The following is a 19,612-nucleotide window of genomic DNA, read 5'->3' as shown; positions in this document are numbered from 1 at the left end:
AGATACAAACACTCCTGAGCTGAACCATTTTTGCAAAACACTGGAGCAGCACCTTCAAATGGCAAAGCACAGCCTGCTTCCAGAGCCAGCTCCTAGCTACAGCAAAAGGACAAGGGCAGGACAAGATCCATTATATAACACTAAAATGGACCAGAATCATCAGGAGGAGGGTGGGGGAGGAGTGGAGATGTAAGGGGACGTGTGGCAGAGTAATGAGTGAGCTGAGTATCTCAGGCAGGGGGGAGAATGGTTGAGCAGAAAGAAGAGAAGGCAGCTACACACTACGCAGAGGCAGAAGTGGAGAAGATTCCCAGCCACAGAGAAGAAATTCCAGGAAAACTGGAGGAGAGAGGAGTGCTTGCAAAAAGCAGCCACGTGGTTAACTCCATTTTCTGGATACATCAAGGGTTTTGTGAGTAGAGGGTTGAATAGACGTTATTAAGCCTCCAGCAACTGCATGCAGTAACTGCCTGGGGGAAGGATGTGCTTGCAGCAGGCAGAAGCAGTGCCCAAGAGTTCTGTGCAGCCCTCCTTTAACCCTGCTCCCTCACTTGAGGAAAGCACCTGAAAGAGATTAATGCCTCATCTGCCTTTATTCTGCAGAGCAAGATCACAGCAGGAAGATGCAAGCCAATGTCTGTTGCCAATCACTGTTCTTCCTAACCCACCTGCTGCCTGGCATTCGGTTAAACACCCATTTTTATTGAATTACTGAAGGTGTTCCCACAGCAATGACACTGCAATCAGCTCAGGACTGCTCTGGAGCCAGTGAGAAGGTGCTGAAGCTTTTCCAAGGATGATGTAAGGTCACAACCTTGCAGACCAGAGGTCAAAATCTGTGCAGATGCACACCAAGAACTGTCCCACGGCAAGGGCACAAAGACAGCCTCAGTGGGCACCAGTAATCCTCCCTTGTTTCTAGTTGTTCAGATGCAACTTAAACATACCTATAGTTGTAGGTGATGCCTAAAAGAACTGATGAAGAGTACTGCTATCTGTCTGCCAAGTCACGCTGCCTTGGTGCCTCTAGTGACTCTGGTGTCACCCCAGCTGGTCAGTGCTGCTCCAAGGAATCCTTCAGGAGTTGAAAATCCTGAATATAAGCATAATTCCCTAAACAAAACCTATTAAATGCTTTTTTTTCTGGGCCTCAGTTGAGATCTTTTCCAAGTTGCAAGGGAAAAATTACCCATTGGGAAAACAAAATGCAGCAAAGATGATGACAACAAAGTGGGCCAGCAGTTGCCAGATTGGCTGAAGGCTTAGTGAGCTGCGTGTGTGACAGGGCTGCTGCTGAACAAGCATTTCCCGTTCACCAGGATGATCTGGAGACATATGGAGATTATCTCTCAGGGTCTGATCAGTGAAGGAAAAAGAAATAAGCTGAAATCTGGGGGATGATGACATTAAACAACAGCCTGGTAAGAAGGTGGAATAGGTCAGGAAATTTCTGCAACTATAGTCTAAAGGATCTAAAGGGTTTTTTGCCAGGTTGCCTCATTAACCAGGTAATCTAGATCTGTGATGCCCCCATAGCTTTACTTTGTCACCATTCACTCTTTACAGTTCCCATAGTTTAAGGATGTAGTACTCTCCAAGTGCTTTGGCCAACAACCTACCATAGTCAGAAGCTTTCTTTTAAGCAAGCCCAACTCTGTTGAATGCCATGGGACAGAGGATCACGTCTGACAAACTGAGCATTTTATCTTTTCTGCCACAATCTTTCCAAAATGTTTGCCAAAACATCATGCTGTCCTCTTTAAACAGTGTATCCACTCCCCTAGATCATCTCTGTCTTTTCTTCAGTTTAGATGTATGAGAACTATTACAATTAATATCACATCTGATGCTTCTGTAAGAGTTTTAACCAAATGTGGTACTTTTATGTTACAAAAGATTGACAGTTAATTTAACAACCTTGACTTAAATCTGTGCCTTAATCTCATATTGTCTCCTAGATAAATGTATTCTATTATAACCCTAAAAATTTTGTGTCAATTACATCAGTGGATTTACAACAGTATAAACTAAGGGATTGAAATCTCCGTTTTATTTCTGAAGTGGACAGAGTAACCCCAAGTCCCTAAACTCCACTGATCTGTGACAGCTGCATACCACTGGGAGGGTGATTCTGTCCAAACAAGATTCAGCAGTCATAAAAATCCTGGGTCATAAAAGGCCAGCAAAGAGACCAGGACATGGGCCACCAGCCTCAATCACCATGCTCACAACACGATAGGTGACTTCTGCATGGTACCTCCATGCTTAGCCCTGCACCAGGCAATAACATGTGACATTTATGCAGCATTTGGCCCAAGCTGCAGAAGGGCTTGGCTCTCACACAGCATCAGCAGCCCAAAGGGGACCATGGTAGCTGCCAGCCAGCCAGCACCCTCAAACACTGCGACCGTGTGAAGGGAGAGGTGGTGTCTAGAAGTGTTACAGGGGATTAGTGTTATTAAGTCTTGCTAAAAGCCTAGCTGTGACTAAGAGCAGAAGGGTTTTGTTCAAGTTTTGACTTCTACGGATTCACACCTCCACACTTTAAGGACGTCTGTACAAGTATTCTGAAGAAAGCTTTGCCTTCAGATTAAAATCATGAATAAATTGTTTCATCAGTATAAAGAGGTATCCGTGTACTTTATTTTCAATATAAACGCACTTTCCACACTTAAGTGTCTGTTTCTGATCCCATTTCCCATGTTAAAAGGAGCAGAAGGCCAGTGTTGCTAAAATAATAATTGTGTAGAAATCCTAGAGCCACTGGCAGAAATTCAGCAGAGCTCACATGATTCAGTGATGACAACTGGCTTCACAAAGAGCAGGAATTTCTCATCTCGTGAGTGAGCATGAGGCAGACTCTAGTCCTGCATTTTTTTGTTTTGACACAACTTGGACACATCGATCTCAGGTCCAGCCAGTGAGATTCCTGGAGCTTGGGCTTTCCCACATGTGGCAGCATAGTCCTGTGGTCGTGTTCCATGTCAGCACCTGCCAGTGCCAGCCAGAGCAGGATGAGGGAGCACCCCCCTGGGGCAGAGAGAAGACCCCAGCTCACTGCCAGGTCACCCAGTGCAATCACAGGAGCACAGGAGCAGCAGCAGCAGGAGAGGCTCTGCCTCTGTGTGTGCACATGTTTCACCAGCAAACCAGAATGAGAAATATCCACAGCAGGTGAACAAATTTGGTCAGGTCCCATGGAGCCGGGGCCAGTGTGAAGGTCGTGGGAGGAAATAACTTCTCCAGTTTTTTGGCCTTTATTTAGCAAAAACTGTGGCACATTGTGGAGTTTGGAATTGCTGAGAAGAAGAGGGGAAGCGTATAACATGTCTATGTGAATACGCTTTTTCTGTCAGTCTGACAATCAGTCTTACTCAATGCTTTAGCTCAGAGAGGAGCCGGTGCCACAACATATGTCCTGGGCCCCAGAAGAAATACTGTAATTGTCCCCTGACTCCTGCCCTGGTGGTTTCTCACTCCTCATCTCTCTTCCTTGTACCTCCCTACTCCCTCTCATCTCCAGTGGCTATGGTCAGAGATCCTCAGGATGGGACAATGTTTGCCTCAGGAGAAAGCCAAAATGGTGAAAACAATAAGATGCTTGGAAGAGGAGGAGACCCACAAGTGACAAGCGTGCCAACCAGCACTCTGGCTGCTCTCCTATCTCCACAGCTTCACGTTAAACTCTTCAACTCCTCTGGACTCCAGCCTGGAGAATAAGAGGCTCAGGAGGAACTTCTCCTTCTCCACAATTGCCTGATGAGGGGTTGTAGTGAGGTGGGGATCGATGTCTTCTCCCAGGTACCAAGTAAAAGGATGAAAGGAAACTGGGAGAGGTTTAGGTTGGGTATTAGGGAAGATGTCTTCACAGGAAGGTTGTCAATCTTTGGAACAGGCTGCCCAGGGAACTGGTGGAGTCACCATCCCTGGAAGGATTTAAAAGACGTGTAGATGTGCTGCCCGGGGAGCTGGTTTGGTGCCGAGCCCGGCGGTGCCGGGTTCATGGTTGAACTCGAAGACCACAGCGGTCGTTTCCAGCCGCAGCAATTCCATCCACGGTTCTGCCGATCCGACAGGCTGTGCCGCGTGCCTGAGCCATCCTTCAAGCGCCGGGGCAGGGATCGGGAGGGCGGCACAAGGCTCGGGCAGCCCTGCGGGGTCTGGGGAGGCTCAGGCCGCTGCCGGCCCGGGAGCCACACGGTGGCACCACAGACGCGGCCGCGGCCGGGGCGCGGTGACCGCGGCTCGGAGCCGGGCGGGACCCCGGGCGTCCCCTCCCCGAGCACCCTGTGAGCTCCGGGGATTTGCAATCCCACCGGTGCAGCCCTGCCCCGGAATTCCCCAGGACAGGGCGCCCTGAGTAGAAGTGTCAGGGAAGAAAAGGCTTTATTGCTGTTAGCATCATTACTGATAAAAGGGGGTGGTTTTTTTGCTGTTATGACCCATTCTGGAAATGTTCAAGGCCAGGCTGGATGGGCCCAGAGCAACCTGATCTAGTGGAAGGTGTCTCTGTCCATGGCAGGGGGGTTGGACGGAGATGACCTTTAAGGTCCTGTCCACTCCAAACCATTCTATGATTCTATTATGCAGCCTTAGCCTGACCCCAGTGGCATCACAATTGTAAAGTTGTCCCCAGCTGCAAGGAAAGTCACCTATTTGAAGTCTGTCGGCCTCTGTGAGTTTTTATTTTTGTTGTCAATATTTATAAAGCACTTCATCTAACTAATTACCACTGGACTACATCAGTGAGTAGCAGAGACAAAACAGAAGACCTGTTTTATTAGCTCCCTCTGAAAAAGTTTGGCCGTCTCTCAGAGGAAACATGCTAAACTGGACTTTTCTCCCCCAAACTATAGGCTAAGAGGCCAGTTGAACTCATAAGGGTCTAACAATGCATCACTGAAAGAGACAGTAGCTTATTGACTCCCCAGGGATACAGGACACAGCTAGGGATAAGGGATCTGCCCTCTCTCAGTGCCACTGCTCCCAACTGCGTCCCAGAAAGCTCACCGCATAGAGTATGATGCCTGTGTCATATTGTGGAGCTGAATGACAGTAATCATTTCCTTATTTTTCTTAACAGAAAAGCACAAAGCATTTTCAAAGGACCTTTCATTTTGGCTTCTTATTAGAAAAAAAAAAAAAAAAAAGGCAAAATGAGTCACAGCAGAACAAATACCACCAGGAAGCCTGCAGAAAGCATCCTCAGCCTTGCTGGGAATCAGACAGTTGTACTGGTTCCTGCTGTTCTCTCCTGCAAGAGCAGCTCCAGGCTGGGCTTCTCTTGCAGGGCACTACAGGTCTGACCACTGGGATACTGCAAGACCTACACAAGGGATGCTGAAAGAGGGGAGAAAATCCCATTGCTGCAGCTGAAGATATAGCCTATGCCCTGAATGCTGAGAGGAGACCCCTGCAAGGTCCATTTGTGAACATGTGCATCACTGCAGGCCCCTTTCTTTTCATGTGGCCTAACATGATGTTATCCCCCTTTTAGAAAAGAGACACCCTTGAGAAACCTGTCAGGTCTCTCAATGTCCAAGCTGCTGCTTTATTGTCTGACCCAACAACCCTCCAGTGTGAAGAGTGTCTCCTACGTGGCCCACAGGGTGATGCCATTTACAGCTCCCTTTCCCTACCTCCAGCCATCCCTCTAGCAGCATATTCAGCTGCCTTTCTGCAAGCCCTGCCCTAAAGACACCACAGCTGCCAACGCACACAAAACACTTTCAGAGTCACCCCTCAATGAGCCATACCTTTGTGGCTGCTAGAATTAATATCCCATGGCAAGACTCTAATCAGCTGGAACTGGAGCAGAATCCTACCTCACAGAGAAAGGTGATGCTGCAAACCACACTGCCTCTTCCTGTAATTGGCTGTAAATAGTCTAAAACTCTTCTTTTTGTGCAGCTTTATCCAAAAATAAAATCCCTTTAGGCTGTGGTAGACCTCACTTTGATGTTCGTGGGAACAGCACTCTCAAATTATATGCAGTACATGGCACATGGACTGTACTGTGTGGCAGTTCAATGCCAGTGACAGTCTATGGCTTATATTTATGCACTGAAATATAGTTGAATTTCCTTGGGTAGCATTAAGGTCAGTTTCAGGTTAATTATCTTTTCCTGTAATCCTATAAAATAAATATTTTTCTGACTCATTTTAAGTTTAAACACTCTGAAAATAGTTTTCCTGGAATAGACCTTGTCACTACACTGAAATTCATGTCTCCACTGTCCCCACATAATTAAGCACACTTGATAAAAACCCATGTATTTTTAAAAGGCACTGTTAATATTTTTTCTTAGGCAACTGGTTACTGAATCAAAACTTTCAATTAATTTAGCAGCATGTTCCTATTTAACCTTTATTCTAAAGGGTAAATCTGCTTTTCCAGCCAATCAGCTCAAGCAAATTCCATATTGCTTATAGCAAGCTAAAACACACCCTTAGAGCTGTCAGATCCTAATAAATCTCATACTTTGGACTTGAAATAAATGACCTAAAGCTAAATGTAAGGAAAAGCTTTTTTTTTTTTTTTTTTTTTTTTTTTTCTTAAGCAGAAAAGCATACAGAAGGTCAAAAGTTCACCTTCTTGCAATCTGACTACCACATTCCTAGAAGGCAAGGCCAGAGATGAGGCAAACCTTCTACATTCCCCATAAGAGTGAGAGGGGTCCTAACAACTGGGAGCTCCACAGATTGACAGAAAGACACCTCTGTGACAGCCTTAAAGACACTGGTGAGGAATCATTATGTTCCCCTTACATCACAGCCTTGTTTTTCTGCCTCACAGCCACACACCTCCCACCTCCCCAACCATACTTCCCAAGCATAACCCCAATTTCACCACCAGCAGTATGCAGCTTTCCAGAGAGTTGATCCCCCTCATCTCTAGGGGAGAGTGACAGCTCCTGTGTCCCTCTCCTTGAAGCTGAAACTCTTTACTTGTTTCCAGGAGGAGGAAGAAGAGAAGAAGGAGGAGGAGTTTTGGGGTGGTTAGCCTTACCTAGGGTCTCCTGGCCGGTTTCACAGCGGGGTGCTGGCTTGGTGGCCCTAAGCAGCCCACCGAGAAGGAGCAGGAACCTCAGGACCATGCTGGAGCCCCTTGCACAGGCAGCACAGTGATGTGGCACTCACTGCCTGATGGAGTGACTCCTCTCCTGAGTCTCAGCGTGGCTCTGGCTCTCCAAGCTGCAGAGGAAATCAGTGCACTGCAAGGGCATGCCCACGTCTCACAGTGTGTGCAGTCCAGGCGTCAGATTTCAGCTGCATTTGAGCTTGGAAAGCAAAAGGCTTTGAGACAGAGAGGGAGGAGGAATGAGCTCCCCCTCCCCTCTGCCTCCAGACCGTCTCCCTCTTGCAGCCTGGTTTACGATTCCATAAACAGTTTGAGCAAAGTGGGGTCCCGGCAGGGTTGTACCGTGCTGCCCTCCCCGCGGGTCCCTTTGGTCTTCATGCAGCGCTTTTCCTACGGGACATTTATGAAAGCGTGTCTCCCTGAAGCCAAGAGAACGGTCTGGAGAGAGCAGAGGGAAGAGACTGAGGAAAAGCAAACAACTGAAAGCAACTTTCCTCACAAACAGTGGTATTTCATCACATACTTAACTGCAAGTTTAAAATATAACATGGCAGTGAAGGCGCTCTGAGCTGCATCCCCTCCAGCACACAGAGAATGGGAACGCACAGAACAGCCACCAGATCCCCCTCTGCATGCTCCTCCTGGGCATTTTACTTAAGATAAGATCGAGTTGTCTGGAGGGATTCCAGTGTTTTCTGTCTATTCTTAAAAAAAAAAAAAAAACAACAAACAAACAAAAAACAAACAAACAAAAACAAAACAAAACAAAACCAAAAAAAAAAAAACTAAACAAAAAAAAAAACCCTCCACGAATGTGTAGATAAGACTCCAGGACAGTGTTATAAGGTTTAAACTGGATGGTAAACCAATATTAAGTTGATAGTAAATGGATCTTTTAATTTTCTTGTTTGGTTCATTTTGGTGGAATTTTTTCAGTGTATTTGAGAGAAATATGTGTTGTGTGTTTTTATTTCTGTGCAACAGGTATGGTGGAGAAGCACACCTTAATTGAGATGCAAATTCCTCATTTCTTACCTGCACACTGGAAAACATCCCATATCACAGAAAAAAAAGAAAATTTCCCTCAAAAATCTAGATCAAAACAGACCAAAGCATCCTATCGTTTTTAGGCAGTGAATGTTCATTTGAGAACAGATACCTGCTTACACACGAGAGCAGAGAATCTGTCCTTGCAGGTGGAGCATGCTGGCTCCTGCTGATCAGTATCGGAGACCAGTCGGGAGTTATGTTGCTGTATGATAATGTAATCAAATGAACCCCCCATGGGAAAACCACTAAAGAGGCTGGCAGGGCAGGAGAAAGCTGTGAGTGTCTCAAAAATTAATTGATGTCTTATCTCATTTGAAAGAGATGCATTGAGAAGCTCAGCAGTAAAGTATGTCCTCTGCTCCCAGGCTCTGCAAGGCAGGATGGCATTTGTCTCCAGAATTTCCTTCTAGACCTGGGGGCTGCAGAGTCTGCCCTGTCTAAACTGACCAAGCAGTGCCAAAGCCAATAAGAGTTCAAAGAACAAACTTCCAAGGACAAGAATAATATTTACCTGCCTTATTTTTTGTCCTGATCATGCAACAGTATGGCTGGACCCTAAAAAAAAAAAAAAAAAAAAAAAAAAAAAACCAACAACAACAACAACAACAACAACAACAAACAAACAAACAAAAAAAAAAAAAAAACAAAAAAAAAAAACACACAGCACTGGAAGTGTGGCCTTCAAGGGAAGGAACACTTCACCTTCTGCCTAACTCCCCAAAAACTGGCTGCTGTGAATACCAATCTGCCACACTTGTACCTGTACGTCAAAGCCTGAGGCTTGCTGTGTGTCCAGGCTGTGCATTTTGTGTTAAAGGGAAAAAAAGAAGCTGCTCAGTACTAAACAAAGTGACATGGCTCAATTTTTTACAAAAAAAAGGTAGCAGAGGCTATACCTGCAAACAGAAGCCTACCCTCAACCCCTGGAAATGCTCATGTCTCTACTGCAGTTTTCTGCAGCCCTTGAGAGTGTGGGGGGAGATTCTGTCGCATACATACATCCCAATGCTTGTGGCAGTGAACTCTGCTGCAGAACTAATCCTGTACTATCTATAGTCCTGTCAGCTTTTCCTTTTTTTTTTTTTTTCTTTTTTTTTTTTTTTATCCCTGTTGGCATGCTTTTCTGCCTGTATTTTCTCTTTTTCCTACCCTCCAGCCTAGGCACTATGTCCTTGGGAGTGCCTTCTTCCCTCCACTGCACTTCAGCCACCACTGCCAATGTAGATGCCACATGCTTAGGGACCATGTATTTTAAAACACCAGCAAATGTAAGCCTCCTTTACCAGGATCCCCCAAATATTTTGCAAACCACTGTCACCTGCTTTCACCAGTGCTATTTGCACTGGGGTGCTCCACATTGACACTGTGCCTCATACTTAGCTTCAAACACTACTGAGACAAAGTCCCATCCCGCTGGGAATACTGATTTGGTGTCATTTGGGAATGTCCTTTTTCTATTTCCCTGAATAAAAATATTGTGGCGCACGTTACGTAATTTCTTGTTCTCAGGATTTTGTATCCACCCAATATTATCTGTGGCTTGTCCATGCATCAATTCCCAGATCCCCACAGCAGCACTCCTGCCCAGTTCAATCAGCCTTCTGGCCTGTGCATCAACTTCAACAGACTCAAATGGAGGCAGAGTAAGGACTACCCAGAACAACAGAATAAACAAGTGATAAATTAAACCCACAGACCCACAGCAATTAACAAGCAAGTGGTGAAGGAGACGTTGAAAGGAACTAGAACATCTTGGTCAGTGCCTGTTGGACCATGAAAGCAACAATTTGGGAACAGCCTTGAGGAGTGTCAGGCTGAACTTTGTCAGTGATTAGAAACATAAAATGTGGTTAACATCACTGTTATTGGATATTGGAAGTGAATTCAGACCATGTAAAATTTATGATGGCCTGCTAAGGGGAAGGAGTAAAGGGAAGAACCAGTGCAGATCAGGGAGGCCAAGGGCAGGAAAATGAGATGAGGGGGTTAAAAGAAATGGCTGCATGCAGGTAGGCTGCCAGGCTGTACACTCATCTCTCTGAGTCCTGTGCCTGATCACTGAAATCCAGTCTATTTTCTCATTTAATCCTTAATTTCTTTTTCTCCTACTATGCAATCTCCCTCTCTGACCTAGGTGTGTGAGCTGAACTGTCCAAATGCCAGCAGCCTGAGAGACTGAGGTGTAATCTGCAGGGTCTAGGTGTCAGCCTCTGGAAAGACCTGGATGTGTTTATATTTCCCAAGCGAACACAATCCTGTGTCCGTGTGTGTGCAGGTGTAGTTTGCTAACCAACTTCAGTCTGTATTAGCAGACAAGTAAGAGAGGAAAATAAAAGACTCGAGGTGTGGATCAGGGGCTGGGTAAAGGGCCCAGGGTGCAGACATGACCTGAGAGTTTGTGCTGATGTTTGAGGAGCCTGTGAGTGTGAACATGTGTGTTTTCACCATGAGCCTCCTACCTGGACATAGAGGCACAGCAGGACTGGGCTCTGTGCACTTATGTGAGTGCTGGGGGCAAACCAGCTAGTCTGGAATCATGTGTGTGTGGTGCTTGCCACCATGGGACTCACCCTCATTTCTTCTGTCCGAACTTGCACATGTCCCCATTGCCTGCAGGACTCCACAAACATCACATCCTTCGCAAGCTCCACTGCATCAACTAAATAAAGCTGTCAGTAGCTGGCAAGCACCAAGCTTCTTTGTTCCTCAGCTTTCACAGACTTTTTACATTCAATCAGGATGTCTGTCTGATACCAGGATAAAAAATTTAGAGCAGAAGTAGGATAGATGGGGGCCTAGGAATGACATTCAGGTAATTAAAAACAAAGGTAAAGTTATTAGTTTGTCACCACCATCTATAAATATTTCCATGCTTGCCCTAAGGTACAGAAAACAAAAGGTCTAGAAGGGCTATTTCACTTTTAGCTTAGATTGCCTGTCCTTTCCTTCCTTTCCAGGGCATTTGATCCCAGGCTTTGCAGTGTTTCTTTCTGTGGAGGTTTGACATGGTTGTCACCCCTGGGTTCCTCTGTAGGCCTGCACCTTTCTGAGGGGAACAGTAGTTCAGATACTGCTCTTACCACACACAATATTTCCACCTATCCAGCATTTCTAACTTGTCTGGTTGTTTTCAGCCCATTATAAGCAGTTTGTGTAGATCACTTGCCCTTCTAATATTTTTGTTGTGTGTTAACGCAAACTTTATCAAATGGGACTAGCAGGAATTGCAGAGATGCATGACCAGACCTAAAAGCATTAAAAGCAGCTGGGGAAGGGATAGTTGGGAATACAGGGATTTCTCAATCTCTCTATTTTCATTTCTGGGTTTTAGTAAATCTTCTAGTCTTCTTAGGAAGTTGACAACAAGTTCTGGCTTAGGGTAAAATATGATATTTTCACCCAAATTCCAAAAGAATCCTAAAAATGAACCAGTGAATTCCAGACTGTTAAGCAGATGTAACAACATCACCTGGGTTCCATCACTGGCATTTGAATCACTGCAATAAAGGTAGATAATTTCACTAGCTGCTATTGCTGACTGTGTTTTTCCTGATCTGACCTTTCTCTTAGCCTGGAGTCCACAGTACAGCAGCAATCCCCAAATCCTCAGACTGGACTAAATACCAAAAATGGTTTATGTCCTTGGCAGGTACTCAAAGTGGGATTAAATACAGTACATTTAACTTGCTTGCATTCTCATGATTCTTACTATCGTAAGAGAAATTTAGCAGAGGAATATCTTGGATTTAGACAGGGTTTAATTACCTGGTTCTTTTTTTATTTTGACTCTGGTGAGAGGAGGTTGAACATTAAACAGAAGCAGTGCTGTCTAGATAACTTTTCTGAAGGACAAACAGACAGAGACCAGATGAAAATGCTACTTCATGGCTTGCTGTTCTCTCCCTTTACTCTCAGTGAAGCTGGCACAAAGTGTTTGGCAGCACATCACATCTGCTCCAGCACAAAGTCAGCAGCTGTGGTTTTAGGACTTTTACAGTAGTTTAAATTAATCCAGGAGATATTTTCATTAGCACAGAACCAACCAGTTACATTCTGTGAGTTTTGTTTATTTTTAGGGTTTTTTCCTCCCTTTTTCAGTTTCTGCAAAACAGGGCAGAGAAGAGGAACTGGTCTCAGGACAGACAGCAAGTAAATCGGCAACTTCCTACAAAGCAATAGCAATATTCTAAAAAATCCAACCACATTTTACCTGTCTTTGCAAGACCTTATCTGCCTATGAACGAATGGATTGAGCTTCATGTAACAGCAGAGAACTGAAAAGGGCCCACAAGGGCCTCTCTTTCAGCTTCTAGCTCCTAAGTTAAAAAAGGAAAACAGATTTTTTTTCTCCAAACAAATGTTTCTAATTCAAATTAACATGCATGTAGATAAGAGAGATGGCTAATTTCCTCTAAAGATACACAGGCTATTCTGAGCTCTGCACTTAAGCAGATATTTCGGGATATTTCTCTGTGCCTTCTGGGACCATCTACATTACACTTAGGGAGCTTTTAACTTTCTCACTGAGAGTTTTTTCAGTGGTGCCTTTTATCTCAACTTTCAATTTCTTCCCCTTGTGACCCACAGGATTAAACTCACTTTAGAAACTGCCACACATAAACACTGAGTGCTGGAAATTTGATTGAGAGACTGTAAAGAAAAAGACCACAGGAACAAGTTTTCCTGTTTTCTTTCACATTCCACCCAAAAATTTTAACCTAGAATGGATCACGGACTGCAACTGCCTACATGTCTCAAATACTTCAAAATTCCCTGTAGCCTCTACCAGTTATTTTTCATCATTATTGATCAAGTGCATATTTATACAAACTCACTAAGGGAGAAAAATAATGCTTCAGTAAACCTCTCAGTGTGAACCAGTTTCACCATACTCAAAAAATTAAATTTCCTGCAATGGCTTCAAAATTGGTCTTTTTTTTTTTTTTTTTTTAATTTTGTCATATTTTGCCAAATTATTTCCCCCAGATTTCCTCATAAACTGGAAACAAAAGTGAGCAACGAGCGGGTAGTTTTACTTCCCTCACTTAATATTACAGTCACAGATACATCTTTCCTTCCTGATTAAATATAATACATGTTAAAAACTGCAGCTCTTGAAAAATATTTAAATTATTTAAATTCAGTACAAGTACTGTCAGTGATAATTAATTTCTGTTTTAATCTTCTGACTTGTCACAGATTAACCAAGTCACTGACCCACAAAATTAGTTGCTTACACCACTTCCAGGTGATTCACTGAACTGATCCTATCATAATGCAGAAGAACACAATTAAAACTGGAGAAGGACCTACTATCCCCAAAAGATGCATCTGGGTACATGCCTTTCTTTTAGCCTGCCCTTCATGTGGTCTCTGTGCTTGTTTGAGTTAATCAGTGAGAAATGAAGCCACTCCAAAAGTTTCTTTTGATGACAGGAGAAAATGGTATCTAGTTAAAATTCAGCCACGATCAAAGGCACAAATGATACAAAAGACTGGAAGGGAACCTGGCACCAGATGGTAGAATGAGACCACAAAGGGACAACAGTAATAAATATGATTCTATATCCAGGAGAACATGTGCAAAATAACATGCACTGATCACCAAATCCTGCTATAAGCACACAATATTATTTAAATTTAATCATTAAAAAGATAGAGCTGACATAAGGACCTTGTTATCCTCTCAAAGGCTGCCTCTTATTACTCCCACATGTAAAGTAGCAGAGCAGAATTACTGCTGAGGGGTTACTGGTGATGCATTTTGCTGTTTTTGTTCAAGATGAGGCCCAAAGGTGACTCTCCCTGACTCCCATAAAGCAAGGAAAATAATACAAATATGTTAGTGAATCATTGAACTGAATATATAACAGCTACAAGGAAAAATGTGTGCTCAAAAAAGCTCTGTGCTGAGAGCTAAAGATCTTTCTTTTCTTCTGATCACAGATGGAGTATTAAAAATTAATGTAAGTTCTACCAGAAAAGAACTTGACAGTCCTATTTTGAGACTCATTTCACTTCATCTCTTCTCCCTGTCTCACAGAACATTAATGCCAAAACATTCAAAAGAAATTCTCTGGGGCTTGCTTTTCACATTCACAGAGGTGCTGGGAAGCATTTTTGAAAAAAGTGATTTGGAGTGCTGTAGATACCTGATGGGAGAAATACTTAAGAGACCCTGATGCTTTTAAAGCAGATCCTTGGCACTTTACAAAGAAGAATAAGACCCTCTAAGGCTGGCACTCCCCAGAAAACTAGGAGTTCATCTCACATAGCAAGAACCAATAGCCATTTCCAATGATACTAGCATGACAGCTCTGAGGATTTTATCTTCACTTTCAGAAACACGCTTCTGAGACATAAGTCTGACTTAACACCAGGAGAAAAACGGTGTTAAATTAGTCAAAATAAGATGTTTAAAAAGATATTTAAGCACTTTAAAATTCCATATGAGTGTACTGAGAATCTATACCACACTAAATATCTGTGCCATGATAATATGTAAGTGTCTTAATATTTGTTTTTTATATCAAGGTTCCAACTGTTTTGAGTGGCACAGCCTATAAAAAATAAACAGAGGATCTTAAAAGATAAGGGGTTTTAGTTCAATTTTTTTTTCTGCATTTATTCAAAGAATTTACAAAACATCTCTCAGTGTACCAAAACATCTACCAGTGGGAACTTCAGACCAAATATAAAACCATCATATTTTTTTCCCCAGACAATCCTTGGGAGACAATGCTTCTAGCCTGTAATATTCAGGCTTGCTCCACTCATCATGTTCAGATTAAAGATGTGCTAAATTGCCCACAGGCACCAAAGGTACTGGAGAGAGGTAGCAAAGGGGCAGAGATCAGGTTGGAGGCTGTCCTTGAGGTCATGCAGGATCCCATGCTGCCAGGACTTTCAGCAGCACGATACCCATCCCCACAGAGCCATCACAAACAGCCTGCTGACCCCAGTGCTGCTCTCCCAGCTTCATCAACATCTACATGGGCATAACTCGTGCCAGACCCACAGGCAGCATCCTGGCTCCACGAGTTATTTGTAAGAAATCCATTAGTTTCTACATTTCTATCTCAAATGTAGGTTGCACCAAGTCCTGTGTGTGTGGAGGGCAGGGTGGTGCTGCTGTGTTGCTTTCAGGCTGCCTCATGGCTGGTCCCTGGGTCCACCAGAGAGCTACAGAGTCCTGCAAGCACTGCTATGTGCCATCCTTCAGTCAGGCTATTGTGCATTCAATGACATGAGAAGCGTGAGTGTTTCCATTTCAGGAAAAGCATTAACAAATTGGAAAGGATTTGCAGAGAGGTAACAAATTGGATGGGGGCTTAAGCATTGACTCATCATGAGAAATAATTTGAGCTGTTGAATTTGGTTTTTTTTCTTGGCCAAATCATGACTAATTTGATAGTCAAGGGTCTGAAAAAATGGCTTGAATAGAGCAGGAGAAGACACAGTTCCGAGGGGTCAAAAGAATCAGCAAAGGGCAGTAGGGAGAATAAAAGAACAGCTGAAAGGTCTTAATTGCTGAACTGTGGGAACAGTACCAGTCGTGGGCTAAACTCTGGGAACAGCTTCATCCGTTAGTCAAATACTCCTCTCTGCTTTTCTAAAAACCCAGCATTCTGGAATAAAACCTCTGCCAGTGTAAAGTGATCTAATGCTACTGATATCATCATGTTTCCCTGGTTAAAAAGCTGATCCAGAGCTGCTAAATTTTGAACAGGTATGAGAAATGCCTTTTCATCCACATATCAAACTGAACAGTGTGGGAGAGATTTCTTCAGCCTACAAGACTTCAGGACAAGACCTTCAGCATCTCCAAGGCTGTCACTGGTCATTCTAATCATACCATTAATAACCTGAGCTACTGACATTGAGATCCTCATGAAAACTGGGAACTTGTATTTTACTAACTTCCCTCAACCGTCCATATCACTGAGTTATCTTTTACTATCATTAGGGGACAAAAATGAACTAATGTCTCATCAAAAAAGATTAACTTTGCTGGTCAAAATTTTTTATTAGTCAGGACCTTCCTCTAAAGCACTGCTAAACAGGACAAGTTTGGAGAATAGATATCCAGAGAAATTCCTGAGTTTTTCCATTTCCTTCGAGGTTGTTGTGATAGATGGAGCTTGAATCACACCTTCTTTCTCCCTGGAATAAACTGCATGGTACCAGAAGGCGAGCCCAACCTCTGTGAGGAAGCCAGGGTGTGAGAGTAAACTATTTACACACTCCACCTTATGTTGATCCTCTGCTTCCAGTTGCCCAACAACAGCCATCCTCAGGCCTCATCAAATCAGTGTCATGGCAATGGGGGAAACGACAAAGCTGAAGGTCCTGGGATCCTTTTATCTGGGTTTTTTGCAGGTTCATACCATGATATGAAAATCAACTGAAAATCAAACAGTGGCTGACACTCAAGGGCTGAACCTGAGAGCATCAGATTTGGAGATGGAGGCTCTGAAGTGCCAGGGCAATTACAGACATTCAGCCATTGCAGGAAGAGCCTGGAGAAACCCACCAGGCATCCATGTGGGGTAGGCTGCATTTCCATCCAATCTTCCCTTCATTATGCTTATTAGGACAGTAGGTGGGAAGATTTATGGAAGCTCTAACACTAAGGATTTTTTGTTTATGAGGAATTCATGCTGAATACCTTGATTCAACCATAAATGGATATTGGGTAATTTTATCTTAAAGTGAGAATATGACAGTAGTCATATTATTACTCTCTATGTACCGCTGACTGCAGAAATTGGTAGGCTGTAATCCCAAGGGAAAAAGTAGATTCAGTAAGATTCTTGGGTTTATTCCTGTATCAGCTTGCTTTCTTGAACACAAAAAAGTGAGGGGCACAGCTTTCTTCCTAGTTTGTTTAATTTGCATTTTGCCATCCTGCTCAGCTGCACAAAATTAAAAACTGAAAATGCTGTCAGGAGAAAACTGATTAAAGACAACAAAGAACCCTCACGGAAAACCAAAACCACAGGGGAAAAGAAAAGGAAAGAAAAAGTGAGAGTACCATCACAGTAGCCCAAGGGAATGCATCAAGGAAAGAAGGGTCTGGATAGCCTGTCTTTCAGCTGACACGAGAAACCAGAGGGCAGGGAGAAACTTTACAAGCTGGTGAAGGTGGAGGAAGCATGGGAATTGACTGAGCTTCCAGCAGGAGATAAGGGAAGACAGGTTGGCAAAGATGCAAAGAGCAATTGCTGTTCATGTCTCCGTTCAGCTCTAAGGCCAGAGATTAAATTTACTGACTAGGAGGTATTTTATGAATAAGAAGAATAAACAGGTGGTTTTAGAAGGAAAGGACATACCCTGGGTTTGAATGGCTTTTCAGAACCACTGTCACTGTGTTCCTCTGGGTCTGGAAGAAAGGAGCTTACAAATGCCACATTTGGTTGGCTGGAGTGATGTCAGATGCTCAGCAAGCCACAGGTACCCATCAGAGAGAGGACAGCAGGAGTGTGCACAGCAGCCTGAGAAAGCTCAGGGCGAAAAGGGCTCAGAGGTGTGACTGTCAGAGCACTGGAGCGCAGGCTCCTCGATAGCCACACCATCTGAGTTTTCAGTCTGCTTGACATCTTTTTCATCACTTTTAGAAAAATTTACACCATAGATTACATTTCCATTCAGTGCTGTTGAGGTGTGGTTTCCTAGGGTATACAAGAATCAAACTTGTTTTTTTCTTTAATGTGATTCATGCAGTGAACAGACTTCATAGCTGAGGTGGTCTTACATGACCTCCTCAAAAGACTTCTGCAAATTTAGACTTGGAGTTTACTGATGAAAGCCTTCAAGTAAAATCTTGGCTTATCTCCACTGGAATCTTTACCTGAATTTATTTTCTGATTCAGGAAACTTATTTTCCGCCTACTAACAGAATGAGTGGGATGTAATACACAGGTGGCATATAAGCAGACCTCAGAAGAGAGGCAGAGGCAGCGTCCCTCCTTTGTGATAAATGCCCTGCCCACTCAACTTCCCTGTCCTGTACATGGAGTCTGCTGTCTCTCATACACAGCCTCTCAAATGTCTACCAAAATCCCAGCCTGGCCAAGGTGGTGTTCTCCAGGAAGTGAAATCCCAGCCTGAGCTGTCACACCCAGAGAAGAACCCTGAAGCTCCATCTAGAAAAGCTCAAAAGGGAGCTGTAACTTCCACACATGCAGTTGTGTTTTATGAGTAAGGACTGTCTGCCACTCCTTTTTTTTTTTTTTCATGCTGGCACAGCAAGTTCCTCAGGTTGAGAGGAGGAGGAGCATCCTATCTTTGTGTCCTAAATATCTTTCTCCCAGAACTTCAGATCCTCTGTCAACTCTGAGGTATGCCTAACCATTATGAGAAGCACATTTTTAAATGCCTGAGAATCTTTGTGCAGAAGAGCAACAGACAGATTCAGGATGACCTTATTTGTGTTCCATTGCTGAATATCTTCTAAACCACATTTCATGCAATTTGATCCTTTCCTGGCTGTGTGGTCTTTCATCTGTCTGTGCCTCAGGTGTCCTGAGAATAGCAGTTCTAGTACTTATCTGGCTTCCAGCAAGGTATTAAGAATAAAAGGATAATGAAGTATTCAGACTAATGTGTGAGAAGCTCAAAAGGTATTTTAAATGCCTAAAGCAGAGGCTTCATTAACAATGATAACAATAAAGGTCTGATTAGCTGAAAAGCCAGATTTCAAGCTGAAAGCCAGTCTAAGCTAAGAACTGCAAGGAGTGATCAGCAGCCTTTTGTAACACAAAGGTCACATGTCACCAATCAACATTTTGTTTTCCCGTGATAAAAGACAAATATGAAACATAAGACCTAAAACATGTTTAAATATTTCCATAGAGGCACACACACAAACCACACAGACCCAATCTCCAGTCCCATGCCATGGAGCAAGGGCACTGAGCAATTTATTGGGTTTCAGAAAACACTCTGAAAATGTGCATCAGGGTTGACAGCTGCAAGCAAAGAGAACAGAATGGTCGGATATGTAAGGAGAGAAATTACAAAAGGAAAAAGAAGGTGGTAATGAGTCTGCCACTTACGGTCAGGCTTCATTGAAGTACAATTTGAGTGCTATGCCTTGGTTGGAAAAAGAAATCAAGTTGGGAAAGTGGGCTAAGTAAAACTACTCTAGTGCTAGGCATGAGGATTTTTCTTGGAAAGTGTTTGAAGACTTCAATCCGTTTGGTAAAGGAAAGGAAACTTGGAAACTTAAAGATATGTTGGGTAGTTTGCTCCAAATTTGCTGGTTACAAACCTGTATGTGACACAGCAGGATGCAATGAGATGGATGAAAGATACACAACAAAAATTAGTTCCATCTCAAAGGAGATGTTTTGGGGGTTTTTTGGCATCTTTACTGTCCACAGTGGACTGCTCAACAACTTGCACTCTTGTGATAATGTGTTGGACACTGAAATGAAGGTTCTTCACTTATGATTTATAGTATTTTAAGGCATCTAGTCA

General features: G+C 43.5%; 1 protein-coding gene across 1 annotated transcript in view; it reads right to left on the bottom strand.

The window, feature by feature from the left end:
- Positions 1 to 7,097, bottom strand: part of CPZ (carboxypeptidase Z) — a 34,387-nt gene extending 27,290 nt beyond the window's left edge. The window contains exon 1 of the mRNA XM_066184910.1: positions 7,010 to 7,097. Coding sequence (XP_066041007.1) covers positions 7,010 to 7,097 — 88 coding nt within the window. The remainder of the gene's footprint in view (positions 1 to 7,009) is intronic.
- Between the last annotated feature and the right edge of the window lie 12,515 nt (positions 7,098 to 19,612).

The sequence above is a fragment of the Chamaea fasciata genome, unplaced genomic scaffold, assembly GCF_029207755.1.
Source record: "Chamaea fasciata isolate MVZ Bird 193981 ecotype frontalis unplaced genomic scaffold, bChaFas1.0.hap1 SCAF_6, whole genome shotgun sequence".
NCBI lineage: Eukaryota > Metazoa > Chordata > Aves > Passeriformes > Sylviidae > Chamaea > Chamaea fasciata.
The sequence above is the reverse complement of the archived record's forward strand: the minus strand, read 5'-3'. Positions and strand labels throughout refer to the sequence as shown.